We start from the raw sequence: 27,759 nt of genomic DNA, 5'->3' as shown, positions 1-27,759 counted from the left end.
TTGTGCAATTTCTCTGCAAAAAAAGAGTTGCTGCTTAAGATCAAAGGGCCTGTCAGTGCTCTCTGTCCTTTCCAAAGGGTCCACACAGGACATTTCATTCACATTTCTCATATTGGATTAGTAGAAACTCTCTGAGCAATTATGGTACCTGCTGGCTGACTAAAATTGCAGGGCAATTAAAGGAAGTGGCATAGCTCTTAATCTGAGCATGCAGGTGGCAGGGCAGCCAGCTGAATGATGGGAGATGAGGGAAGCAGATTTTGCAGAACTTCCAGATTTTGGTAACATATCAACAAACTTAAAATTCATGTTGACAGTTTAAAGCTCTTCGAAATACAAAGTTTACATATAGATCTCCCTTAATGAAGGAAAGGGTTAAATATCATGAAGGCTGAAATATTGTATTTATTTATTTGTCTATTTTTGTCAGCCTTAAATAAAATCATACATCAAGCAGCCTATTAAATGATTTTAGAAGTGCAGAAGCAGACAGTTGGGTCATGAGAACTTGTAAAAGCCTCAGTAGTACTTGGCAGTTTAGAGGTGGCCCATCATAAACACTGTAAAAGTTGTGGAGGTTAAAAGTCCACAGTCACTCAGCTGATTGGACAAAAAAGAGGTTCTTGGATGTTTTTTGTTTTTGTTTTTTTGTTGTTGCAAGCAATAGATGGTGCAGAAAAGGGATAACAGAAATAATGTGTATTTTTTAATGCAAGTATCTCAAAAGTATTCACAAAAGACAATCTCAGTAACTCAAGGCACATGGATAATCAGAAATATAAAATATAAGAAAACAATTCCATTATGAAGGTCAAATGTAACACCATCACTGTCATGCTGGTTTGCATCTGACTGTCATAAAGACAGAACAATAATGATAGTGTCCATAAACAAGAGACAGTGTCATTGTATTTTCCCTCCAAAGGCAGAATTAGCTTTTTTTGTCAGTGTACTTAAGCTTGTCTGGTTGTTATTTTCCCCCCCGGATAGTTCACTGTGGCTGGAAGATAGTCATTCCTTTTTTCTCTTGTCCCTAATTGTATTTTAAACTTAGCAGTCTCTAGTTAGATCAGGGAATCATAATATCTTGTCTGCTGAATTCACTCACATTCCTAAAGCTAGAGAGAGACCGGTTGCCAGCTAATTCACTAATGTCATTTTTTTAAGAGTCAGATTTGTGAATACTGCTCTTCACAGGAGTGCTGCAAAAAATTCTGGGCCCTTGACAACATTTCAGTCAGAAACAAAATAAACAAGATGTTTGGCATGTTTAACATTTAGGAATAAATGCAGAAAAGATTCATGGTTTTCACCACTGTAGGTTTTTGCAATCCTGGGAGCCCAACAGGCCTGAGTTTATCCCACACGGGGCCTGAGGATTTTCTTACAAAAGCTGTAACTGTTAGAGCCAATCTATAGAGAAACATTTGTATGTACGAGTCAGAAATAAATCTGAACAGCTCACATTAAGAAGTGGAAGAATTATTTTTTCGAAGCTTGGGACAGAAATTCGCCACTACAGTAACCAATAAGTTATCATATGACCTCAGCTGTTTCATATACAGAAACACCCATTAAGGTTTTTTGAGCTACAAAGAAGTGTAAAAAAAGAAAAAAGAGGCCAGAAAAAAATTATACATTAATATTGTTTATGCTGGATAAATCACTCGTTGCTGTGTTTGTAAGAGGTTAACTGTGATTTCTCCTGCTGGTCTAGCCTACATTGCCTTCGGTGCATCTACACATCTTTCACTGCCCCCACAAAAAAACTCACTTTATTTCATGGTTTTATGATGAAACAGACTGAAAGATTTAAATTATTATAAGATGGCACAGTTTTTTAAATATACCTGTTGAATATTGTTTTTAAGTCATCTTCAATATATTTTCTTTACTTGTGATCTGCTGTTTTTATGCAGGATAAGGACCTCAGATGTTATGAAGACCCATGCTCCAAATTAGACATGACATTCAACATTCATATTTCTGACATACTGAAAATAGGCTCCTGCTCTGCCAGTAGGACAGCTTGATGGGCAGACAGACTTTTTGATGCTTGACGATGATGATGATTTATTTTAAGTGCTCTTGAGGCTGCCACAAACTCAGAGCTGATTTCATAATGTGTGAGCGAGAAGAGCCCTTTGGTGTGGGGGAGTTAAGGAATAACAACCAGCAGGGTGGCATGCTGGCTGATGGCGACGCCAATGCCAATGACATTCGGACAGAAGATGGTGGGAGAACTGGGGATACTGGCTGTCTGTCAGGATTGATAACTGAAACAGCAGAGCAAGACAAAGTCATCATCTGGGGCACAGACTCTCAGTGTGATGACCCTGAGCTGGCTGAATTTGAGATGTTAGAGTGTCAGGAGTTGGAGGCTTATCTTGTTGAGGAGGAAGAGGACTTTGTTGGGCTTGCAGAGCGGAAGGAGCTTCAAGAACAGCCGTCATCATGCAGAAAATCCACAGCAGAAGAGGCGATAGATTATAAGGGCAGGGAAGAAAGGAAGTCAATTCTGAACGGTGCCAGTGAGCAAGAATCCAATGGCTCTCATGTCTCTGAGAGCAGAGAAGCTTCCAAGACTGACTTAAGCTCTGAAACTGATGTCTTTGTATCCTGTCTGTCCACCATTTCAAGCATGGCCACTGCCATGGACACTGTTGGCAAGAACCAGATGACAGACTCCTGGCATATTGCCTCTGGTCCTCATTCAACCATCTCAGAGGACCTAACTTCCCAGATTTGCACCACTATCTCTGAGAGAGGCAAGGCCTCTCAAATAGTTGATGATTCTTCTCTTTTTGCTAGAAAAAGCACAATAACCCAGAAAGATGTAGATATGAATTTGAATTCAGCAGTTCAGTCAGATGATGCTGTATCACAGGCACATGATGTCAGTGGCAAACCCGGGACAAATAATAACCATAGAAATAAAGCAAAGGGTAGTGTTTTGGAGGTAAATTGTACTGAGCACAAGGCTTTAACCTCTCCGACAAAATGTCAAAAAGAAAGCAACGCTAAAATAGATAAAAGCACACAAGCGGATGAAACCCCTGATGTGAACTACAGGGCTCTCAGAACAGGTACAAAGGGGACTCAGTCATGTGTTGAACCTAAAGCCATAAAGAAACAAGACTCATTTGATAACACACTGAAGAAACAAAGCTCTTTTGATAAGAGTCTGAAAAAGCAGCCTTCATTTGAGAATGCTTTAAAGAAGCAGCTCTCTTTTGATAACACCTTAAAAAAGCAGGGCTCCTTTGAGAACACCACCACTCCCAGCTCTTCAAGTCTGGAAAGGAGGAAGCCATGGGGAAGCCCCAGTCGACCAGCAACTCCTACATCCCCTAAAACCACCTCCTCTTCGTCACCTAAGAGACGACCTAGTGGTTCTCCAGCTAAGGTCCAGGGCATCAGGGCACCGAGCCTGGAGCACAGTGACTCCTCTCAAAGAGGAATAAGTCAAACTATCAAGCCACATGCTAAGACGAGTTTGAGCAGTGGAATCCCCAAACCTATCATGCCTCAACAGAAGGAGTCCGAACCCAGGAGATCTTCGCCCCCTCAGAAGCCCAAAAACGTGCGGCCAAAAATCATCACGTATGTTCGAAAGAATACTCAAGCAAAACCACCACTCACCGATGCACTAAATGAAGCCTCCACACACACATCAAGATTACCCTCTTACTCCAACCCACCAGCTCTCAAAGATCCAAAGGTTGCTTCTCAAACTAAATCCACACCAGTGCTCTGTTCCTCAAACCTGCTATTTGACAAATATCGACAGGAGATGCAGAAGACAGCATACTATCCTCCAGGTGTCGCTGTGACTGGAGTAAAACCTCCAAGCAGCAGTATCCCTCAAAGGAGTGGAAAGTCAGACAACTTCCAGGAGGCAGAGAAATATCTTCAAGAGGTGAGAAGCGGACTTTTGTTTTGATATGTTCACACAACTCAGCTTATGGTGTGGTACAAGTATTCCAATTTAGCATGATGGTGGCTCAACCTGAAAGCATTTTTAACCCTTTAATTGTTCATGCAGATTGGTCCGTTTCAGCTGCACTGCACATGCTGTGTTTTAGATTATTTTGGTCACATACTGGCTCACATTGCACCACAAACAGTAACAGAGTGGTAATAGATTAGATGTATTATCACACAAAACCAAAGTGCCTAACTTAATAATACATGAATCAAACCTATCACATGATACCTTGCTGTCCATCAGTCTAGAATGTGAATGATGTTATAGTAACTGGTTTTGTTGGTGATGTCCTTCAGCAGCATGTTTCCCCTGAAGGAGGTAGTGTCTACCGCTCGCCAAGAACCCTGAGGCCTCAGCTTGGGCTAGGTGCAGTCACCAGGCAGCCCGCAGCCAAGCCAAGAGTTCAGCAGGCAGGTCAAAGGTCAGGTCCCTCACAATATCTGGCTGCCAAAGTGTCCACTCCAGGCCAACAAGATCTGGCAGGTGAGATTGTAACGTTTTGGCAAATTGACTCAAAAGTGAACTGAAATGTTAGTTGCATTTTTAGTATCAGAGACAGCTGCATTTTCAAAGGTTGTTTTGGGAATGTTTAAAAGTTTAACACAAGATGTATTTGTGTATGCTTACGTTAAAAAACCCTGTGTGGTTAGATGATTAGGTCAAATCTTGAGAAATCATTTCAACAGATTTCTCTCATCTCTCTCTACCTACTTCAGTATTCTCCACACTCTCCCATCCCGTAGATGTTGAGCTGTAGAGTTATTTATTCAACAAGCTTCTTGGGCTTGCTGAATGATTCACCTAATTTTTTTTCCTGTCATGCTTATGGATGAGCCTTGGCTTTTGGCACCTCAACTCTTTGAAGTGCAAAGCATTTGAAGTTAGTGTAACTTGCACATGCTACCAGCTCGCACTGCATAATTTTGCCTTCTTACATTATAAATGATACTCTTGGCTGGTTGCACATATGCTGCTTTCTTATTTATGTGGAATTTAGTCATTGAATAATGTTTATATATCTATATATATGTAATCTTCCTCTTTTATTTATTCATTTTATTTCAGTATAAACTAAATCAGGTTTTTAAAGTTTTTTTTTCTTGTTTTTTTACTTGTTTTTCTACCTTTAGGAGAGCCCAGGAGGGCAGGTCCAGAAACCACCCCAAAAAGCCTCCTGCTCAAATCAGGCCAGTCTGGCCTTCGTCCTCCAGGCTTCTCTGCCCTTCCAGCTGCCCGTCTGGCTTCTCTAGGATTTGTCCGGAGCTCCAGTGTCTCATCTGTATCCAGCAACCAGTCTAATGAAAGCACCCACAGTGACCCAGGCCGAGGTTCTCAGTGTGAGTTATGTCCACTCAACTCATTTTTTTTATGAATTAGACTAATACTGTTTTTACTGCTACTCTGCCTAAATAAAAGGTTACCCCACACCAATGTTTTACTACATCTGCATCTCCTTATTAGTTCACCAGCAGGTGTGGCTGGTCTATCCTCAGTTACTATAGTAACAGCTGCTCATTTTGTTTCATTTTCAATCATTTGTCAGAATTCTGCATTTCTAAGCCGCTGCAGCACAGAGCCTCAGAGAAGAAAGGATTTCTTTAGGAAGAAAGTTACTCTCTCTCCCTCTGCTGCCTGTGCTCAGCCTGCATACTGCAGAATTCCCAATGCATATTTCAGTACCATCACTGAAATATTCCCCAGTCTTCATCTGCATAAAGGAATGACAGCAAAATTCACCTGGCAATGTAATTATCTCTGTGTGTGAACGAGATGTCAGCAAAGTGTCAGGAAAGAAAGTGTCAGTTAACAAGACATTGTTTTATTACCAAAAACGGTTTTGCTAAATATGAGCAGGCCATGTGTGTTGTCTGCTGATTCAGAGACGTGACACAAACTGACCATTGTTTGGAAAATGTTTAGATATATGGTTATGGTCTGGGTGTAAAACCAAAGCAAATAATGCAATAGCAGCCACTGAAAGTGATTCACTAAAAGTAGTGATAAGTAATGATTCTTATATTTTAAATACAATGATTTTATTTTCTTTGTAATAATGTAGGGCAGGGGTGTCCAACTCCAGGCCTCAAGGGCCGGTGTCCTGCAGGTTTTAGATGTGTCCTCAATCCAACACAGCTGATTTAAATTGTTAAATTGCCTCCTCAACGTGTCTTGAAGTTCTCCAGAGGCCTAGTAATGAACTAATCATTTGATTCAGGTGTGCTGACCCAGGGTGAGATCTAAAGCATGCAGTACACCGGCCCTTGAAGCCTGAAGTTGGGCACCCCTGATGTAGGGTCTTTACCTTACAATATAAACCGCCTCTGGAGAAGCTGGAACCAATAGCACCCAGTTTCATAAAGGCTACCCCAGAAACCTGAAACACTGAAAAGAAACACATAAACAAAGCAACAGCTACAGACCAGTCATGGTAAAAATAATAGTAACAGTAACAGAAAATATAAAGAATATCAGAGAAAGCGGCTCTTTAAGACAAGCTTGCAAACTTCTCTGGTAAATTTAATTTAAACTGATAGACATCAGAAGTAAATAAGATTTCGCACTCTGGTAAGGTCATTAATTTTTATTCATTTTTATCTATTGTATGAGTTTAATCATGCTTTGATGCTCATTGTCATAATTACAGGTTAATGTTGTCCTTTGCTTAAACATCACTACATTTATTCCAGTCTTTGACAGCTGAATCCTGGCTGTCCTTAGAAATAGCAATAGTACTCTTAATTAGTTGGTGTATACAGTACCACTGATTCTCAAGAAAACAACAACAGTTCTACTCAACATTAATATGAGGATGCCCAACTTGACTGCCAGTGGCTCTGTAATCTTTTTAGATATGTAAACTGAAGCAGATTTGTGTACATTTTAACAAATTCAGTATCTGCCAGATTGTAAAATACTTGGAAGCAGCTCAGATGGCATACACAACTGTCTGCTTGCACCGCAGTGTTTCCCTTTAGGCTGTTGGCTCAGACTGCACCACGCTATAACCATAAGCCCCAAATGCAGCTACAAGCAGGAACAAGCAGCTCCTTGTCATCATGATGCTCAGGTCTGGTGAAATAATTAATTCACTGGTGTAGTTCAATCAGGAGGAACGTATTACACAGTATGCTGACTGTAAAGTAACGCAGTCCTTTCTTCTCATTTTTCTGTCACCAGTTCTTCATCACTGCCACATGGCCCCGAGGCACATTTGTTCTGAATGTTATTAGCTTGTCTATTCTCGCTGCTTGAGGACTCTGCTTGTGACTAACTCAGTCACAAGCAGAGTCCTCATTGGTGCTGATCAGAGGATTCTTACTACAGGGGGTGGATTTGTATTGTACATGCACGCTAGAAACAAGCATTTAGCAGTGTGAGTCAGCCTTCGGCCGTCTCCTTTAGCCAATCCCTTTCTTGGCTTCATCTCCATTTCAGTAGGTCACCTTTGGGAAAAGGAAAAAAAAAAAGAAAGGAAAAAAATCTGCTGACTCTCCCTGGTGTATTCATGCTGCTGCTTTGGAAAGCATCACTAGATGTGTTGCACAGAGCCTTGGCATTTTTACATCAAAAGTGATTTAATGTTCTCCTTTAATCTGTTTTTATGCTATACTGTCCTTTGTATCAATAAAATGTGCTTATATATATATATATATATATATATATATATATATATATATATATATATATATATATATATATATATATATATATATATATATACACACACACACACACACACACACACACACACACACACACACACACACACGTATGTATCACAACAGCTTAACGTTTTTTGAATGTCTGCAGCCTCCTTGGGTCACAATTTGACATTATTAGATCAGAGTGATGGTATTTTAATTCAAGGGCACAACGCTATCCTTTCCTCTTCAAAAGTGTTATATTACCAATAGTTAGAGTTTGTGTCAGCACTACCATTGACTGAGCTGCTGAATATTTTATGATTAGTAATTAGAGCTCTCTGGTTTGACTCTTCACTTATAACGACGAAGTAAATTCCATCATTTATGCACTGATGGAATTTTTTTGACTATTATAAAGTTAAAGGTTTATATCTGAGAAATGCATACAGTATACAGCATGCAAAAATATGTAAAAACTATCATAATTTCATTGTGATTATTTGGAGGATGTTTCAGCTGCACTGTTCCTCAGCCTTTCATTTCCATAAAAGCTAGAGGCATAACAGCAGCTCTTATGAATAATTACTATGTTTACAGCACCCTGTTTTTTGCGAATCTTGATGAGAGTGTGCAATTTACCAGAAAAAACAAAGCAAAGCAAAAAAGAACCAAAACTCCATTAGGAAAGAGTGTAATGATCTGAAACGTGCATGAAATTGACAGTTAAAAGCTTTAATGCCATCATTCCACAGTTTTTCATTTTCAAATGGCGCTGAGAATTCCCTCAGTATTACTAAACCAAATCAAATCTTTTCTGTTAAGAAACAAGAACATCGTTTACTATAGGCCATGGCTGGCTCTATGCCTATTAGTTTGCATAGTCAGGTATTTCCCAAAATTGTACATGTGTCTGTACCGTAATCCACTGAGACATGGAGTGAAACAAAAAGCTGGCAGTCATAAATTAGCCACAAAGATATGTCATACCTGCAAAACGGGAATAATTCAGTTTTTGTAGTCAACGTCAAAATATCTACGTTGGCCAAGGTGAAATATTTGATAGCTATCTTGGCCATTTCCTCAGAATCGAATGTTTTTCTTTCTTTTTCGTCATTAGATATGCAACATAATTCTTAGCACAACTAGAAGTTATTAAAATACAGGTAAAGACAACCTTTTAAATGCTATAACTTGTTTTGTCCATGCTGACTTGCTTGGTTTTATTACAATATAGTAGACATTATATTGGGTTGAGTTTTCTTTTTAAAACTGTGATATAACCCACTGAGTAATGCTCAAAGTTATAGGGAGAAAAATAGGTAAAAAAGTAGAAAAGAATTTGTGTGGTAGCAGTGTTTAAAGTTTATTTTAGTAAGAGGGTTCAGAAAATGCTGGAAAAATATGGCGACCTGAAGAGCACCAAATTTCAAACAGCTTGAAATTTTCATAGAATGAAGGGAAATTTTTGCATGCATTACTTAAATATGAGGAAATTGTCTACAAAATCTACAAAATAAAATTCACTAATCCTGTGGCGGTCAGGTGAGACTCACTCACTGATATTCTTAGGAAATGGCCCATATATTAAGAGTCAGCGCTAGAGCGAGCACACTGACTGCCTTACATAGGCTTAATCACATTCGGGAGGTGAGAAAATTGCAGCTTTTAAATAAAAACATATTTCGTACATATATAAATAGCAACATTGTGTGATTTTTGCCACAGTCCCTGAGCATGTTTTTCTTTTCTGATGTAGATCCCAGCAGTGGCAGCGATGACACACCTCAACATAAAGCCACAGCACCAACCAGAGAAGCCTCCCCTGCTCAGAGCTGCCCTCACCCTCCTAATGCCCCCAGCCTCCAGCGGCGCAATCTGCCACCACGGCACTGCTCCCCACTAGGTACAGCACTCTTGCACAAAGCCAGAGGAACCAAACGATTGTGCTCAATTTGTGTATGTGTGTTTGATTTCATTCCTCAGTATAAGCCCCACCTATTCCCACACAGCTGCTTAGAGAAATGTCTGAGTTTTAAAAGTTATTGTGGAGTTTTAAGTAAAAGCAGGAAGACAGAACAGTTTGTATGTGACGATTTGAGCTACAGTCCTGTACATGGGCAAGAAGTTGAGTTAGAAACAATAAACACAGCTGTGCTTTTTGTACTCAAGCAATGATTTTTCTTTTGCAATGTTGCTAATTATGATTGTAGTTGAGAGCATAATGACTACGATTGAGTGTTTACTCATTCATTTGCTTTTATTGTCCATTGTTCAGCTCAGTTTGCTTATCAAGCTTCTGATTTAGGACTAAAATGAGTAGAAAATGATAAATAGTATTTAGGATTACTTATTCATGTGCTGTGTTTCCAAACTGTTGCCTAGCATTGCATCACAGCAGGGATACAGTATCATACAGTAGCCTATACTCCCCCTCTGCTCTTGTGGGCGTCTTTATTGTTAGCTAATGCACAGTGGTGCTCATGTTGGCGTCTTTGCAGTGAATGTGGAGCATCAGCGCCATCCTGTGGCGACAGTTTGTATTTCTGGGTGAACCACCAGTCGCCCCATATTTCCACAACAGAAACTGTGTCAACAAGTGAAGCAGTAACTCCAGCTAGTGGTCACTGTCCTACAGTGATCGCTGAGTCTTTATTCCAGCCATTTTTTATGCTTTCAGTTATTCACTGATTTGATTAATTATAAGGAAAAAACAGAACAAAGTTGTTGTTTGTTTTTACTACCAGTTTCCATGCCTAGGCATTAAATCTGTTTTTCCCAGGAACTCTGTTGGAGGGATGAACAATATTCTACAAAAAAAAATCCCTTTATATTGAGGGTTTCATTTGATCAGTCTGCGCATGTGTATCATATTTTATTCAATATAAAAAAGTGGTGTTATTTTATAATGTTATTGTTTTGTGCCAAAGTTTTGTCTGTAGTAAAAAAACAGAAGTAGTGTAGCAGAAGTACAGGTTAACCAATATTTAGGCAAATACTTCCTATGAGATAAAACAAACAACAAAAATGTCTGTCTTATGTTTTAATTCTGTGTATTACAAAGAAAATAACACCTTTTTTGTTACACAGTGACTAGGAGAGATTTACAGAAGGATGCAGAGGCTGAGCTGTCACCAAAGTCCTCCCCTAAAAGACTTGCAGTGGTTTCTCCCAAGCCACAATCCCCTGGTGAGTCAGCCCTGTCACACCGCATACATTTAAACACAAACTATAGGCACATAAGGTGTGCTTAACGTACCATGATGTGCTTAACATACCATGATGTCTCTTTGGTTTTTTTCCTAACTGGTAAAAAGAAGGGGTTTTTGTTCAGGACCATCAGCTGCTACTGTATCTTTAAAATTTGCAGTGACTTTTTCATTCCGTGTCGCTCTTGCTCTCTCGCCGCACTTCATCCCAGACTTTACCCATAGCACCATGATGTTGCCATAGCAACAAAGCACGGTAGCTCTAATGCTAGGATGGCTCCTTCAGGAGCAGTACTGCTGGCTCAGATTACAGCAGCACAAATCAGCAACTTCTGCTTTTCTCAGAGACCAAACAGGCCAAACAGTGCAGGTGATAAGGGTTTTCATACTGCACATATAATCCACTTTTACATCAGCAGCATCCACATAAATTGACTTGTTTGTTTTGTTTGTCTATATATTTCTATTTCTATAATAAGTCTGAGGAAAAGTACATCAACATACTATATTCTTCTGCCTGTTTTGCGTATCTGCAGTTCGTGGTCGGACAACAGCAGTTCATGGAGCCATTCAGACCGAAAAGGCACAGGAGGTGGATCGCGCTCAGATCCAGCAGCTGCGGGAGCGATGTGAGCGGCAGGCCCTGCAGCTACAGACTCTGCAGGCTCAGCTAAAGAAAGCCTCGCTGTGCCTGGATGTTTTCAGCATCACTACCCAGCACTTCTGTCACAAGGTAAGATTTAGCAGAGTTCTGCAATCCCGGCAAGGTCGACCGCAGACTTTGAAAGCCGAGTAAGAGTGCAGTGTTCCAATTCTTTCACTCTTAATCCTAAAATAGGACTACGTGTGTATGACACATGTGATTGTGGGCGATAGTGGTTCAAGAGTTGGGAGTTCGCCTTGTAATCGGAAGGTTGCCGGTTCGAGCCCCGGCTTGGACAGTCTCGGTCGTTGTGTCCTTGGGCAAGACACTTCACCCGTTGCCTACTGGTGGTGGTCAGAGGGCCCGGTGGCGCCAGTGTCCGGCAGCCTCGCCTCTGTCAGTACGCCCCAGGGTGGCTGTGGCTACAATGTAGCTTGCCATCACCAGTGTGTGAATGTGTGAGTGAATGGGTGGATGACTGGATATGTAAAGCGCTTTGGGGTCCTTAGGGACTAGTAAAGCGCTATATAAATACAGGCCATTTACCATTACCATTTACCATTGTAATGCTGTGACTTTATTTCATTCTCGTTAAACCTCCTCCTGGGGTAAAAGAGAAAATATACAACGTCATCATTATCAAAAGGCAGCATAAATAAAAATATTTGTCAACAAATCACCCATGTCCAACTACATGTGTCCAAATGTCTGTATAAAATTTAGCAGTTTTACACTGTATAACAATATCCTTAATATTAAATATTACGCCATCCTAATAACATTTGGTCTCAACCTAAAATACACAGGCAGATATTTTTTGTCTTTGCAAATTAAAATTACTGCATTAATAATTGAAGCTAAACCAGTATTTGATGTATTTGAGGGATTTGATGTTTTCTTGCATAAAAATGTTGGAGTTTTAGTTGAGAGTTATGAAAAGAGAGCTTGCTTGTTGCTGCATGAGTCTGTAACGGTAACATATCTTGATATGTAGCAGCATTCAAACTATTCTTTTAAAATCACCCTGCAAGTTTGCTTTAATGCGACACAGAACAAGTTCCTCATTAAAGTTGCATCCTTTGCAATATGTTTGTAGATTCATTGTGTTACTGAATGGCAGTGTTTTGTAGGGTTACAGTCAAAAACTGCAATGCAAATGTTGCAGTGAGCTCCAGAATGCGATTACACACTGTGTTGGAGTCATTTGCACAAACCTGTAGCTTCTGTCTTTTGTTGTCAGGATTGCTTTGTTCACAAAGGGAGCCGCTTGCTTTAACCCTCTTGTGACATCTTTTGAATGACTCTAAAGGCAGCCTCTTTTGATAGTTGGTAGTGAAATGCTGAGGATTTCCAAAGGTGCTTTTTTCTAGTATAAAGAAAGAGAATGCTTTTGGGATGTGTTGTGAGTTTGTATACATGCAAGTATATTGACATGCATTTGATAGGGGGGTGTGGTGTATCTTGTTGTGTCTGTTCTTCTGGTGCTGCTGCTGGATGGGTGACTCGGTGGAATCGAAACACATTTGATATTTAATATTCTTTTTAATCACTCTTGCTTTTCCTGTATGCTGCTCAGATGAGACTGACAGAGTGTTTTCTGTTCTTTCAGTCTCTATTCAGCACTTGGTTTAACCTTTCCTAGTCCTCTGTTTGCATTTAATATATTTGTCAGCCCCACCCGCTGGTGGTGCTCTACAACCAAAGATTAATGAGATTAGAGCTGCCTGTATGGCCTGCCTCTGCTTTTGGTCAGACTGATTGCAAGACAGAATCCCCTCTAAATTTTAACAGTGGATCTTTCCAAGCATTTCCAAGCTATCTACACACATGGGTGCATACTCTGTTTTAGGATGCGTGACAACATGTGCTGATGTGGTTTAATTATGTTGTAATGAGTGCATTGAAGAGGTCACTAGATGGTTAATATTGGGTTAAGCTAGCTGATTTGAAGTGTTTTTGTTTTAATGAGGTATTTGTTCATATAGATATTTTTGCAGGACAGTTTTTATTCAAAGCAGTGTTTTGGTTTCTAATGAAGTGTGTTTGTTCTGTTATGCACATCAGTGTCTGTAGATATGATCTTCCAGCTGAGCATCAGAGCTTATCATTCTCTACTCACTGATCATCTCCCTCCCCATCTTCTTTTGCTAAATTTTTTTCTCATACATGCAAAAGACTGTGTGTGTGTGTGTGTGTGTGTGTGTGTGTGTGTGTGTGTGTGTGTGTGTGTGTGTGTTGTTCCCTTCCATCCGTGTGAATGTGATACGGGGCGTGTTGGTGGGGGTTTAAGAGGAAGGCAGGCAGAGCTGGGCTGGGGCCGGCAGTCTTTGTTCCAGCAGGGATAAATGATGGTCACGAACCAGGAAACGAGGTGAGGCTTTGGTCTTTCCATCTCTCCTCCCCTCTCTTTCCCTCCCCCTCTGTCTCCCTTACTGTTTCTTTCTGGAACTCGCATCTGTCACTGCTGCCTCCCGAGCCGGCTAAGGGATGCTGCTGCTATCTGCTAGCCTAGTATGGGCCACTGCTGCTGTAGGCTCCATTTCTTCCGTCTGTTCTGTCTCGACCAAACGGTAAAGTCAGTCAGTCTTCTGCAGGCAGCGAGCTTGTTTGAGCACCGAGGATTCCTCTATGTATATGTGGCTGTTCGCAAGTGTTTAGTGTTTGGGGGGGTCTATTTATATGACGATTATGTTCACTTGTTTGCTAGAGACAGAGCCTGATAGACAATGTAAAGCTGTGTATGATTATGCTGAGTCAAAGCAGGCTTGTCTTTCACACTGAGCATGCTTCTTTCATTTTATAACAGTTTGCAGGGACATACAATATAAAATGCCATTGCTACTGTGCTGTATGCTGATTTTTCTTTTTTTGGTGTTTTCATTGCATCCTTTTTATATCCCTACTGGTTAACTGGGTTTATTATATGTTATTATATATTATATATACATACATATATATTATAGTTTCCTGTGTGTTAACTATGCACTCTTCTGCTTGGGACAAAGTCTAAATAAAAAAACAGCTGCACACTGAAAGCTGTTTGTGGTACCACTAATTAGATCAACTAACTTAGTAATATTTTGTACTCTAGTGAAATTATTGTAATAATAAGTTGATTTATTAGATTAAAGTAATACAGACTGAAAAAATTAATTAATACAGACATTAATAATAAACAAAACTATAGACAATTTGTTTAGGCTTCTCTAATTTGAGAACTTGGTTCTTTTTTTCCTCTTCGATATGAGTGGAAACAGGATATTGTTCATATCTGAACTTTTTGAGGGGTTTTGATTCATTATGATGGTCACTTTCTATATTTGATGATTAATAAAGGAGTTTGTAAAAATAGCAAAACAGTGTAACTGATAAAGAAAACCATCGTGATGGGCATCCTAAAGATGGATTATATGAAGATCATATGGGGAAATTAGAATGCATGTCACATAACTCCCCAGAGATTTGAATTGGATGTCTTGTGGGCAGGACCGTGGATCGATGGGTAGGAGCAGAGGTGGAGCTAAAGCGTATGAAATGAAAAAGCTGCTGACCCTCCTGAGGTCACTGCAGAGACTTCTTGATGACTTCATGTTCCCAGTAAAACCTCTTAGAGGGTGACATCATGACTGCTGTGGCATACTGTTTACTGTTTCATACATTTTTCACCTGCCTCTCTCCTTTTCGTTGTATCTCCTGTGTCCCCCCCCCCCCCCCCCCCCCCACCTCCTTTTTTTAAAGTCTTCTGCAGTCATTTCACATTCTGGAGAGAAAACACATGTATCACACATAGCCTGTGCAAGTGCTGTATGGTATAACTTGCTTAATTATTTAGCGTTAACCTCCTAAGACCCGAACTCTTCCACAGCATGCGTTTTTAATTTCTCTTTGATATTTGGGCATATTGGGGCCCGATGAATGTAAAAACAAAGAATTACCAGATTTATTTTTTTTTACCTGATTTTTGTTTGTAAGAAAAATGAGAGCCACAAATGAGGATATTCTTTTAAATTTTTTATAGAATAGTAGCTGTATAATGTCCTCGTAAGTGGATTTTAGGCCCTTGTAGAGCAAAATTGAGTATTTTGGTCTAAATAACCCAAAATGTGATGTCCACATATGTGGACGCCAGGTCCTAGGAGGTTAAAGCTTAATTAGAAGCAGAAATGTGAGAAAGAAAGGCCTGGTAAAAATAAATAAATAAATCAGCCTAATGTTAACTTTTCCTTCATACGAGCTGTTGTACCATTGCATATCAATTCATACATTAACTTCATTTTTTTGTTCTTTATCCCCCTAAGACCAAAGCTCTTTTTTGGGATGCATTTTTAATTTCTCCAAGCTATTGGTGAACAGTATAAGATTTTTCTTTTTTTTTTTTGGCTGCTCCCTTTAAGGGATCATCTGCCTCTAATCCTATCCCTAGCATCGTCTTCAGTCACACCAACCCTCTGTGTGTCCTCCTTGACTACATCCATGAATCTTCTCTGTGGTCTTTCTCTTTTCCTGCTACCTGGCAGCTCCATTGTCAACATCTTTTGTCCAGTATAGCCACCATCCCTCTTCTGCACATGTCCAAAGCATCTCAGCCTTACTTCTCTAACTTTGTCTTCAGTGGGACCTGATATAAACTAAGACTCTTCTTTAAACGGAAAGTTGTTACTTTGTTACATAGTTATTACTTTCTGATTTTATTTCTGAAAAAAACAACAACAAAAGTATATCTTTATATAACGAAATGTGTTTATTTTAAACCATAACACTATACAAGAAACTGTGCTTAACAAAGTACAAAACGCTGTTGAGCAAAACAAAGTATAAGGTTCTAAAGTCTCCTGTCACTGGCTGAAGTTTCTCCTTCCTGATAAAAGAAGCTAGTTTCAGGAGAACTGTTTTCAATATGTAATATACTGACATTCTGGTTCTATGTATATAGAAAATAATAACCATATTTTTTTTTATGATTGAAGATATATTTTAGAAAATGTTATCACAGTTCCTTATGTCTTTGCTCTACCCACGTATGAGCAACAGACACCCCACTTTAGACAGTGAAATTTCTCGTCTTTAGTCTGATGTGTCGTGGCATATTTTAAGCCAATGATAGTAAATAGAAGTAGTTGGTTATGGATTTGTTACAATGTAAAATGCATACTGTTTTTTATTTATTTGTATTTATTTATTTATTTTACAACTCTGAGACGTAGCAAAAATATGCACGTCATTATCTAAGATCCCTAAATGCTGTTCCACACGACACATCACATCGGTGAAGTCCTAATATCCAGTAGCACTGCACTGACGCGTCCTGTTACTCTGTGTTCTTGAGTGCAATATCTACATGAAACGGTTGAGTAAATTATCTTGCATCATTTGCTGAAAGAAAAACAAATCTTCCAAAAGGGCAAATTTTTAACACATCCACATTTGATTCACCCGAGCTTCACAGCATAACAAACTGTAGTGAAATTGGTGGGAGCCGGTTTAAAAACCGACCTGTTAGCATTGTTTGTCATGCTCTCTTACAGCCACCATTAGCATCTATGACAAAGATCTTGCATTATTAGAATTACATGCTTGATTTTTGCTGCTGCACTGACAAGAAACACCTAAATCCATTTGCACTGTCTAGAGATGTATGTCGCTGTGTGTCTTTTCAGAGTGAGAGTGCCATTGTGAAGGAGAGGGAACTGTCCCTGGAGCTTGCCAGAATCCGTGATGAAGTGGGTAAGTGGAATACGGCGTTACAGTTATGGCACCACAGGGAGGAGAGAAGGCAGTGAGTCACTCATCGCTTGCAACCCATGATGTATTACCGAGTGTTTGACCACATGGCCCATGGGAATTCACTTTGCAGACAGCAGTCTAGATTTAGTCTTAGACTGAACGTTAAGGTGTGTGTCTGGTCAATAAAGTAAAAAAACAACAACAACAACAAAAAAACTCCTATGTTGACACAGTTCAAGTCACACTTTAGAACAGACTTGTAATACAATTAAAAATATATTAAGAATTTTATAGATTTACCCTTCTTACTTTTAAAACTACCCTTGTTACATATAACACCAGAAGAGTGAAAAAAATAAAGAAAAACCAAGACTGTGTGGAGTCGAAATGACTTGCCTGTCTTTTTAGGATGTTTTTTTCTTTTGTCTGTGTCTCTTCTATTCTGTCTCTATTCCAGCTGTCAGTGTTGCACACTGGGAGCAGTTGCAGCAGGAGAAGGAGGAACTGGAGCGTCGTTTTGAGTCTGAGCTGCAGGGATTGCGGGCTCAACAGCAGAAGGAGCTGGGAGCGCTGGAGGAGCGGCTGAAAGCACAGCACGTGGATGAGACGAATAGTCTGCAGGCCCTGCAGCGAGCTGAGCTGGAAGAGCTACACTTCAAACAGCAGGAGCAGGTCTGTGCTAGGCAGCCTGGATATGAACTGCCATGTTTATCTAAATCTCATATGAGAAGTGAGAGTGCAATTTAACTAAAAACACGAGTTTATCTAAAAGACAAAAGTAAATCGCAGCGGTTATTTTTATCTATGAATTTTTTAAAATTTATAAAATATTAACAGAAACATTTATTAAAGAGAAACAAAAATGGGAGAAAATAGTGTGTTGCATGGTGTTCATATATACGCATGTATGTGAACAGCGGGTAGCACTGATGAGTTATTTTTGTAATTGTTGCCTGCAGCTTGAGGAGATGAGTCAGAACCATGAGGCGTCCTTGATGGAGATGGAGACGGCTCACAATGATACACTGGCCACTCTGCAAGAGGAGCATGCCAGGACTGTGAAGAGTAAGCACCCCATTTAAAACCTGTTGCCACCCTGCGCTGAATCACTGCAGGTCAAGAAACATGACGGTGTGTGTTTCTCGTGTCAGATTTGAAGATGGCCCATGAACAACAGAGGAAGTCTTTGGAAGAAGAGTTTGAAAAGATCAGACTGTCACTGCAGGTTAACAGTTCTCCTTAAAAATTCATAATATGACCTAGTTAATAGTTTAAGTCACTAACAGTTTAATATCCATGGTCATCAGGATCAGGTGGACACACTGACATTTCAGAACCGTAGTCTCAGAGATCGAGCAAAACGATTTGAAGAAGCTCTCCGCAAAAGCACAGATGAGCAGATCGTGGTAAGAGCTTCACGATACACTGCTTACTGCTGATGTGACAGTAGCAACATTAACAGCATAAAACTTGTTGATTGGTTTTACAGCTTAGTGGTGTTTTTTAATGCTTTTTAAAAGGATGCTTTGGCTCCCTATAAACACATTGAGGAGGACCTGAAGAGCCTCAAAGAAGTTCTGGAGATGAAAAATCAACAAATCCATCAGCAGGAGCTGAAGATTTCAGAACTGGAGAAAATAGTAGGTTTCAAGTTTTTACCAGAGAACATCTGGAGTATGTTGCAAAATATCCAGTGCATTAAAACTTATTTTAAGTTGGTATGATTCATGGCAGCTTGCTGAGATTTATGAATGATTTCATTAGTTGTCAAGTGTATCGTTACTGCAGCCTTCCCATTTACCTCCCATCTACTTTCATTAGCGCTAATGTTTCCTTTGTAAACCCAAATCATTTAGTCTGCACCACTGTTTCACTTGTTCCACAAGTATTTTAGTGTGGTGTACTGTGTTACCTGTGTTTTTTGAGCAGGCTGCAAAGAATGTGTTCCTGGAGGAGAAACTACAAGTGTTACAACAGCAGAATGAGGACCTGAAGGAACAAATAGACAAGAATCTCGCTGTGTCCAGGTCAGAGAAAATCCATACATGTGCTGATTAAAGTTCCAACCACGAGATGTAACTGTGCTTGGTGCTTTCTTGTCTTAGAAGTGTTGCAGTTTTCTGGATACGTCATCTATGTTATACAGAATATTTTTGTTTATAGAGGTCAGTTAATCCATCCATCCATCCATTCTCATCCGCTTATCCTTTTCAAGGTCGCAGGGGGACTGTAGCCTATCCCAGCGGTGTTAGGGCGAGAGGCAGGGTACACCTTGGACAGGTCGTCAGTCTGTCGCAGGGCTAACACATAGACACAGACAAGCATTCACACCTATGGGCAATTTAGTTTCCAATTAACCTATCCCCACTAACTGCATGTCTTCTGACTGTAGGAGGAAGCACCCAGAGAGAACCCACGCGAACACGGAGGAAACATGCAAACTCTACACATAATTAATGTTTAGAAACATTTACAATAATGAAACCCATAATTCTGAATGCAGAAATTCAATACTTTATAGAACCACCACTGGTAACTTGGAATAATTGTTTTGTGCATAATATTATCAGTCTCTTGCATCATTTAGATAATCACAGCACACAGTGTTAACACTGGGTGATCCTATCTTAAGAGAGCATAAACGAATGCTGGTGAAGCTCAGTAAACTGATGCAACAGAAAAGGGATAATTCACCTAAATGATGTGATTTAGATGGGCCATTCCTTGACTGGATTCTGTGTTAACACTGAATCAAGCAGTGGCCCAACACTGGAACACCTTGACTCTTTTCTTTTTCAGCCATTCTGTTGCAGATTTGCTGCTGTGCTTGGGATCATTGTCCTGTTGCGTGACTCAATTTTGATAAAGCTTGTTTGGCTGTCAGACAGATGGTATAAGAGGAGCTCACGGTCAACTCAATGATAGCAAGGTGCCTGGGTCATGTGGTTAGAAAAATAAGCAGATATCGTCGCTCCACCACCGTCTTTGACACTTGATAGGAGGCATTGATGCTATGCTGTTATCCTGTGTTTGGTTTTCATCAAACATGGTGCTGTGCATTATGACCAGAGGACATTGTTCCAGAAGTACTTTTGAAAAGTTTGTTCAGATGGATTTTTGCAAAGTTGAACTGTGCTGCCATACATTTTTTTTAGAGAAAAGGTTTTCTCCTGACAGTTGTTCCAAACAAGCCATACTTGTTCAGTCTTTTTCTCCTTGTGTTGTGATGAACTTTAACAGTTAACGTGCAAAAATCAGTAAGAAAAAAAAAAGTGACCACACAACGTGACCTTTTCCTTGTCACTTTAGGCAACTCTCTGAAGAGAATGCTAATCTGCAAGTGAACGTGGAGAAGGAGAGCAATGAGAAGAAGCGCCTTAGTCGCACCAATGAGGAGCTGCTGTGGCGCCTACAGACCGGAGAGCTGAGTCCTCGCATGTCCCCCAGCTCCTCCCCTATCCATCGGCCACCCTCTGGACCAGGCTCTCCTGCCCGTCCACACTCGTATCACCAGTGATGCTCTTCTGGAAGTTCTCGTCACCAAAAGCTTTTAGCTGGAATCAGAAGGCCTCATTTGTTTTAAACCTCTTGGGTGAATGTTTCTCTCAATCAGAAGAGGGATGGATGTTACACTATATAAACACAAATAGGTCTGTTTGTTGGGAAAATCCACTTGCCTATGTGATTTAAAGTTTGAACCCCACTGACCTAACCAATTGTACTGTTAATCACACCTGTTACTAAAAGAAGGAATTCTCTGCCCTCAGATTTTCCTACTCCACACGAACGCAACACACAGCAGATGCACTGAAAAACTCCCACAGATTGTAGATTGATTGGAGAGCAGAATGAAAATCACGGTGCCTCATTTCCATGTTTTCGCCTACATCTCCATCTTCTCATCCAGCGCTCAGGATGATGGATGTACAAGACATAATGATAATCAAAAGTGCAACAACAAACACAAAAAGCGCCTTTTGCCATCCATTCTCTCCCACCAGCAGCATCCACCAGGACAAGGAAAATTCTTTTTGTGAGTAAAATCACAAAACTACCTACAGTATTACTCTCAATGTTCAGATTCTTCTCTGGGGCTTATTATCCTTTTCATCCTGAAATATTGTAGGAGTTTATGAGTGAATATCAAGCCGTTTAACCTCAATCATCCATGCTACTTTAACTTGCATATTAGCATTGACCTGAAATGTGTGGCTACAACAACAACCCAACTTGTATCTTCTGAACTGCCAACACAGTCAACAGTTTTCCTGACCATACTTTGTAAAATCTGTACATGTATTGCTCTCTTTAAAGCATGATCTGTCTTCCAGTTATAATTAACTATATTTTAGGATTGCCTACAGTGTGATGAAGTGGCACGGAAGGGCAGTGGAGCATCGCGATTTAAAAGGAATTTCTTATTAACTTGAACAGGATTCATTAAAGGTAAAACATTGCGTTATACATTTCACACTAGGTGAGTTGATGCCCTTCACACCCTTCAGATGAATTAATATAATTGACTGCTCAAAAGGTTAACACTTGATCATCGCAGTATGAAGCAAAGTCAGTTAAACTTCAGGAATAGTAGTCTGTCCGGTTAGGAAGCAAAAAAATTATTACTAATCAATTTAATCTGCCTTTGTGCAAATGAAACAACAAGAAAGGTTTAACACGTGTTCACATACATCTTTGCTTATTCCTGATCCTTTCAGAATGATTTTTTTACTCCAAGAGTGTGGAGAAGACCCCAGGGGTGATGGGCTGTTGTATGAGCAGACCTGGACAGGCCGTAGATCTGCTCCTTTGTGCCTTTGTGCAGATTACTAGCAAAGCCCTAGAAAATGACCTCCAGTATGCCATTGGTAACGTTGCTGCCTGTAACATCATCCAGCATGACTGGGTTGACAGTAGGTCAGTGATGGTCTGGGGAGGCAGAATTGCACAGGTCCTGCAAAAAGACATATCGAGACTGTCTTGTGACAGTATGTTCAAAAACATGTACATGAGTAAACTGCCGGAGGTCATTTTGAGGGGTTCTGGCTCCACCTGTTCTTCCTTGCACTGAGGAGCAGATACTGGTTTTGCAGCTAGGTTGATGCCCGTGCTTTAGCCCCTGTTCTCTCTTAATATGACCCCTCTTTTCCCATCTTCTGGTGCCATCCTGGAGGAGCTGGGCTACTTGTGCAGGTACAGTCTCATGCTACCAGTAGTGACAGTGACACAAGCAAAGAGCAAAACTGCAGAAAAATAAGAAAGGATAAGAGAAGACAGCAGTGTATGGTCACCACATGCAGCATCATTCAGTGTTTGGTGGATCTTCTTGATGCTTCTCCAGTGCTGCTGGTTTTGCTTCCTTACTGGACAGTCTAATTCCTGACGTCTAGCTCAGTTTGTGTTATGCTGTGATGATCAAGTGTTCACTTTTTTTTGTTGTTGAGCAGTTTATAAACATGTCCTACAAAGTGAACATGCAGACTACATAGAAACCACCAAAGAGGAAATCATTGAATACAGCAGTTCATTAAGTACTGTAGCTGTCATATGGTTGGACTTAATTGCTGCCGAATCAGCCATAAATGGTGCAGACGTTGCAAAACATTTATCTGTTTTGTTGCATTTTAAGATTATACTGTCAGGGCTCTGGCAGCTAGCTGAAACTATTGCTGTTTTCTCTGTTGATGTTTATTATTATTTTGATTGTTTGTGTGTGTTTTCACCACAGAAATCTTTATAGAGAAAGAATTAACCGCAATTGACAAAAAACCCCAAACTGATTACATTTCCATCAAAATAAGCACGAGAGTCTGATTGCAATGTTACCTCATTTCTCATTGTAGAGAATAATCTCAGGTCTTGAGGAGAATTAAGAGTCATCAAAAGGAAGCAACTGCCTTTTTTTGTATTGTATTTTTTTTCATGTTTACATATAACCACCTGTCTCAAATGTCTGTTTTGCCAGATAACATTTCTAGAAATTTTATTTGGATGTAAGCGTTCTGTAAAAAACTATTTTAAAGAGCCTAACACAGTCAGGAAACGCATAATAATTAAGTGAAATGGGATTTTATGACATTAATACATTGTAATAAAGCAGGCTTTCTTTTATCCATTCCCTCAGACATAAAGTATGGAAATCTGCTGAAATAGGGATTTGGTTCTAGGTGAGTTAAATTTATTGTTAATACAAGTTGATTATGTTTAGCTTCATCGCTGGTGGGTGTTTTGAAAGGAAGTGGAAATGATGGCTCTCTCCATCAGGTACTCTGATTGCACTGAATGCCTGTGTCCTGTGGACATGACCTTGTACTCATTTACCGAATGTTTGTCCGACACTAGAATAAGAGGTTTTGTTTACAGTTTATGTCCAACGTCAGAAAAGGTTGCTGCATCGCCTTGCTTCTGTTGTTTACATGATTTTTGTTCCTATTCAGTATTTCAGAAACTCATGCGCTGGATACGGTTGTCTGAAAGCATGCCTTTATAAGGTTTACGTGCATTGTTTTGACCTTACACTTCCTGCACATTTATTTATTGTCATCCCTCAAAACTGTAACTGTAGCTTAGCTGGTTAACATATTGTGGTGAATGATGAGAAGTATTGTCTATACTGTATATGTTGCACTTTGTATTTAAGTATTAAATCACAGCAAGTATACACAAGAAGGGAGAGCCTCTTTTTAAGGTTAATAAGTAATAATGCAGAGCAGATTGCAGCAAACACCACATTAGGCCTGCATTTAAAAAAAGCTCTCACTGGAGCTTTCCAAATGTAAACATGGTAATATTGCAAAAAAACAAAACAAATCTGCGACAATCTGACTTGATTTGAATTATATGCAACTTGGTTGACATGAGATTCATGCCTTCCAATGCATGAAATGTTGTATTATATCTATTGGCAGAGGGAAGATGATGGTGGAGTTCTTCTCTGCTGCGATGGTGTTGAGAGTCTGAAGGTATCTTAGCTGGAGAGCTGAGGGTGAGTCAGCCATTACCAGAGAGGCTTCTTTCAGAGCCCTGGAAGCATTCATCTCCCCCTCTGCAGCAATGATCTGAAATATAGGCAGACGATCAGTATCTTCTGATGTTTCATTTCTGGGCCTGAATACATGAAAAGGAAATTGAATTCAGTCTTCCATTCCTCTCATTACCTTGGCCCTGGCCTCCCGGCTGGCTTCAGCCTCTGCTGCCATGGCTCGCTGCAGCTGATGAGGCAACTTCACATCTTTGATCTCTACACGCTCCACTTTGATACCCCATGGATGAGTGGCTTCATCCAGGGCTTCCTGCAGGGTAACATCCAATATCAAACACTCTAGTCACAGTTATAGTTTAATAAACAACAAATCAAATACTTTATACTCTACAGTGAGAAAACCAGTGGCTTCTACTTGTTCTAGCATTCTCCTTGTGGCCAAAAAAAAAAGTGTTCTTTGAATGGCGGGTGGGAATGAAGGAGCTCTAAAAGTATCTGTAATAAGGCTTTTCTTACCTTTTTTAAAGGGTATGCTTATATATAAATGTAAATGAAAATTTTTGTAATAGGTGTAACAGCACTTTATCCTCACTTGCATACTGAGTGAAATGCCCTCTCTGTCAGATAGAAGTTCTGCAAGGTTTTTGGTACCAAGGACATTCCTCAGAGTGGTTTGAGCAAGCAGTCGAGTAGATGAGTGCGCATTGGTCACATTAGCCACCGCTGAAATGGGGCAGTATACGCGGAAGTAAACCACACCATCCACAGACACTGTCACAGAGTCTTTCGTTAGGATCTGCAAATGTTTACAAAAATTGCAGTTTATTTACTGACAGAAACTACAAATGGCTTGTGATGCATGAGATAACAGAGACAGAGTGCTTTCATAATAAAACAAAGCAAGAATATACCTCTTGAGGAGGGATATCAAAGGACACAGTTCTCAGATCTACTTTCACAAAGTTATCGGTGCAGGGTAATATTAGGAAAAGTCCTGGAAAAAGATAAAAGGCAGTTCAGATGATAATGTGGAGTCAACTTCCAAAGCCAACCGTTTTATTTTTCCTTTTGGTTTCTGGGATGGCTTAACCAAAGTGTTTGTTGTATATTTAACCACAAACCTGGCCCTTTAGCTTTTCTGTCTGTGATCCGGCCGAGTCTAAAGATGACAGCTCGCTCATACTCCTTCACTATCTGAATGTTGGAGACAACCAATCGCACAACAGTAAATAAGAAATACAGAAATATAAATGGAGTATTTTTTTCATGGTATGTATACACATCTATGTGAAGAAATAGTGATTAAATCCTAATAAGCAGTGCTCCGCAATGAGAATATACTGTACCTTGACACACATAAATATTGTGAGTGGAAAGGTTACTATTACAAAGATGATGGATATGAAAACCAACAGCCAACCACAGCATCCCAATTTCCCTGAGTTTTTATCTGCAAAAAGAGCAGAAGCACTTTACAAGTTTTTAAAGTGCAGGGTATGTACAATATCTTGCTTTTTTTTTTTCATAGCTTCATTTCACATTTAAATTCAAACCATAAGTTCTTGGTGTTACTTTGATGACATAATTATCCAGTAATATGCTCCACTGGGACGCCACCTTTTATTAAAGGTGACATAGAACATTAGTGCCGAGAGATGTAATGGATCTACACTGCTCCTATTTCACTAATGATGTAAATAATTTCTAAGGGAAGGCACGTAGCTTAAAATCCACATAAGTCACAAAGTGTTGTGCAAACTCACTGAGCTATTCAAATATCATCATTAAAACACTGAGATGTCATTCTCTGTGTCATATACAGGGTGGGAGAGAAAAAAAAGTCTTTTCAGGAAGACTTTCAGGTGAATCTTTTAAACAAGACACAAAGCTAATACATAACTACGGATAATTTAATTTATTTACTTCTAATATTAAAAATACGCCAGCCAATTATGATAAATGGTGACGACTAATGCTTTTCTAATGAAAGGCCATGTTATTGAAATGCAATAAGTGATGTTAAAATAGAATGTGATTAAGATGTATATTAAATTAATATGCCAAATGATTATGTAGGTTAAGGATATTTGGGTAAATATATGGTAATTATTAATTCACTGCTTTCCTCCTTTTCACAGTTTTTGGAGCTATGATTAATGTGTTAAAATATTACTATAAAAATAGCCCAGTACAAATTATAGGCAAAAAATAAAATATTTAAATATCTATGCTGTGCACTGAAGAGCCGGTATTCTTATCAAATTTACTTACAAAAGTCTTGAGCCACCCATCATTTCTTTATATTTTGTCCTGAGAAACATTTCACCAGGCATGTGAAGGCATGTCTAAGGTTTTCTTTGGACATTGGCTGCTTTTCCTCTCATTTTCTGTCCAGTCCTCATTTTTTTTTTCTTTTTTGTCATGCTACATAATGCTAATGTATGAATTATTCAAGCATAAAAAGGACCCTAACTCAAGGGATGGACCAGTGTTGTACCTACACATGAAACACAACTTAAACCAAACACTTGGCATATTTCTGCGTAGTGTGTCCTTAAAAGTGAACAAGTACAAAAGAAGAAGTGGAAAATCAGTGGCAACAGATCATATGGAGAAATGAATCCAAATTGGAAAATTGTGATTTGAATTCAGTGTCTACAGCCATCTGTTAAACATGGTGGAGACTTTGCAATAGTTTGGGTCTGCATTTCATCTAGTGGTGTTGGAGATCTTGTCAAAACTGATGAATGCATGTGAAAAGTACTATCAGATTTTGATCTAAGCACAGTGTAAATGCACTAAACGTGTTTACAGTATGTTTGGCTTAAATAGAAAAATGCACAATTCAACCCTACTGGTGATGTATTGGCCTCCCCAAAGCCTGGACCTCAATATCACTGAAGCAGTGTGGGAATGGAACAAAAGACAGCCAGCATCCAAAGAAGGGCTTTGAATGTCCTTTACGAAGCCAGGATTCCTGAGGACTACTTAAGGAATGCTGAAGAATAATATATTTAGGGGTGGATGTTGCTCAGGATGTAGAGCGGGGACATCTGTTAATCAGAACGTTGGTGGAGCAATCCTAGCTGCTCCAGGGATGGCTCCCCCGGCACAATACTGAACCCCGAATTGCTCCCAATGTTAAATAGAAATAAATCCCTTAGATGTAGAGAAAAGTACTTTTGCCTTACAGTATATACTATACTCCCACTTTCACACATTTTTATATCTTTTACTGTACACATTTCCCTAGCAAATTAGAAAGAAATGAAGTGAGGCACAAGACTTTTACACAGCACAGCTGTCCTATGCAACTCCTACAATTCTGGACTCTTTAACATAAGGTTTCTTGGAAGAAAAATCAGCCCTTATTTTATATCCCTTATTCTAAAAATAAACATTCAGAATGGGTTATAAAAAGTATTTACCTTCAATAATGCCATCATTTTTCTGCAGTTTATCCTGTGTGACCATCTCTGCTGTGCTGGATGTTGTAGAAATCATTGGTTGTCTGTGATCGAGCAAGCTAGAACAGTACTGCACTTGTTTACGTGTCTGTTCTCTCTGTGGGTGCG

General features: G+C 39.6%; 2 protein-coding genes across 4 annotated transcripts in view; one reads left to right on the top strand and one right to left on the bottom strand.

Annotated features, from left to right (window-relative positions):
* The window catches only part of mtus2b (microtubule associated tumor suppressor candidate 2b), a 27,260-nt gene extending 3,392 nt beyond the window's left edge, over positions 1 to 23,868 (top strand). Inside the window, exons 2-15 of one of the 3 annotated variants that reach the window (XM_026192150.2) lie at positions 1,920 to 3,919; positions 4,288 to 4,471; positions 5,119 to 5,325; positions 9,389 to 9,535; positions 10,720 to 10,818; positions 11,375 to 11,571; positions 17,139 to 17,205; positions 17,663 to 17,877; positions 18,165 to 18,270; positions 18,357 to 18,430; positions 18,513 to 18,611; positions 18,726 to 18,845; positions 19,132 to 19,232; positions 20,515 to 23,868. In XM_026192150.2, coding sequence (XP_026047935.2) covers positions 2,123 to 3,919; positions 4,288 to 4,471; positions 5,119 to 5,325; positions 9,389 to 9,535; positions 10,720 to 10,818; positions 11,375 to 11,571; positions 17,139 to 17,205; positions 17,663 to 17,877; positions 18,165 to 18,270; positions 18,357 to 18,430; positions 18,513 to 18,611; positions 18,726 to 18,845; positions 19,132 to 19,232; positions 20,515 to 20,722 — 3,621 coding nt within the window. In that variant the 5' untranslated portion in view covers positions 1,920 to 2,122 and the 3' untranslated portion in view covers positions 20,723 to 23,868. Of the gene's footprint in view, positions 1 to 1,919; positions 3,920 to 4,284; positions 4,472 to 5,118; positions 5,326 to 9,388; positions 9,536 to 10,719; positions 10,819 to 11,374; positions 11,572 to 17,138; positions 17,206 to 17,662; positions 17,878 to 18,164; positions 18,271 to 18,356; positions 18,431 to 18,512; positions 18,612 to 18,725; positions 18,846 to 19,131; positions 19,233 to 20,514 lie in introns of all 3 variants that reach the window. The other 2 variants (XM_026192149.2, XM_026192148.2) reach the window with 2 other exon arrangements.
* Positions 23,578 to 27,759, bottom strand: stoml3a (stomatin (EPB72)-like 3a). The gene is made up of 6 exons (XM_080289071.1): positions 25,531 to 27,759; positions 25,306 to 25,378; positions 25,096 to 25,178; positions 24,777 to 24,980; positions 24,360 to 24,494; positions 23,578 to 24,260 (listed from the first exon to the last, which is right to left on the bottom strand). Exons 1-6 carry the CDS (start codon positions 25,540 to 25,542, stop codon positions 24,066 to 24,068), a joined length of 702 nt encoding a protein of 233 aa, XP_080145197.1. The 5' UTR covers positions 25,543 to 27,759; the 3' UTR covers positions 23,578 to 24,065.

This window comes from Astatotilapia calliptera, chromosome 14 (genome assembly GCF_964374335.1).
Source record: "Astatotilapia calliptera chromosome 14, fAstCal68.1, whole genome shotgun sequence".
In the NCBI taxonomy this organism is placed as follows: Eukaryota; Metazoa; Chordata; class Actinopteri; order Cichliformes; family Cichlidae; genus Astatotilapia; species Astatotilapia calliptera.
The sequence above is the reverse complement of the archived record's forward strand: the minus strand, read 5'-3'. Positions and strand labels throughout refer to the sequence as shown.

Coding starts and splice junctions, on each gene's coding strand:
- stoml3a (XM_080289071.1), bottom strand. Junction 25,179..25,305: donor CAGAAAAGCTAAAGGGCCAG/GTTTGTGGTTAA, acceptor ATCTTTTTCCAG/GACTTTTCCTAATATTACCC. Junction 24,495..24,776: donor GCATTTCACTCAGTATGCAA/GTGAGGATAAAG, acceptor GTTACCCTGCAG/GAAGCCCTGGATGAAGCCAC.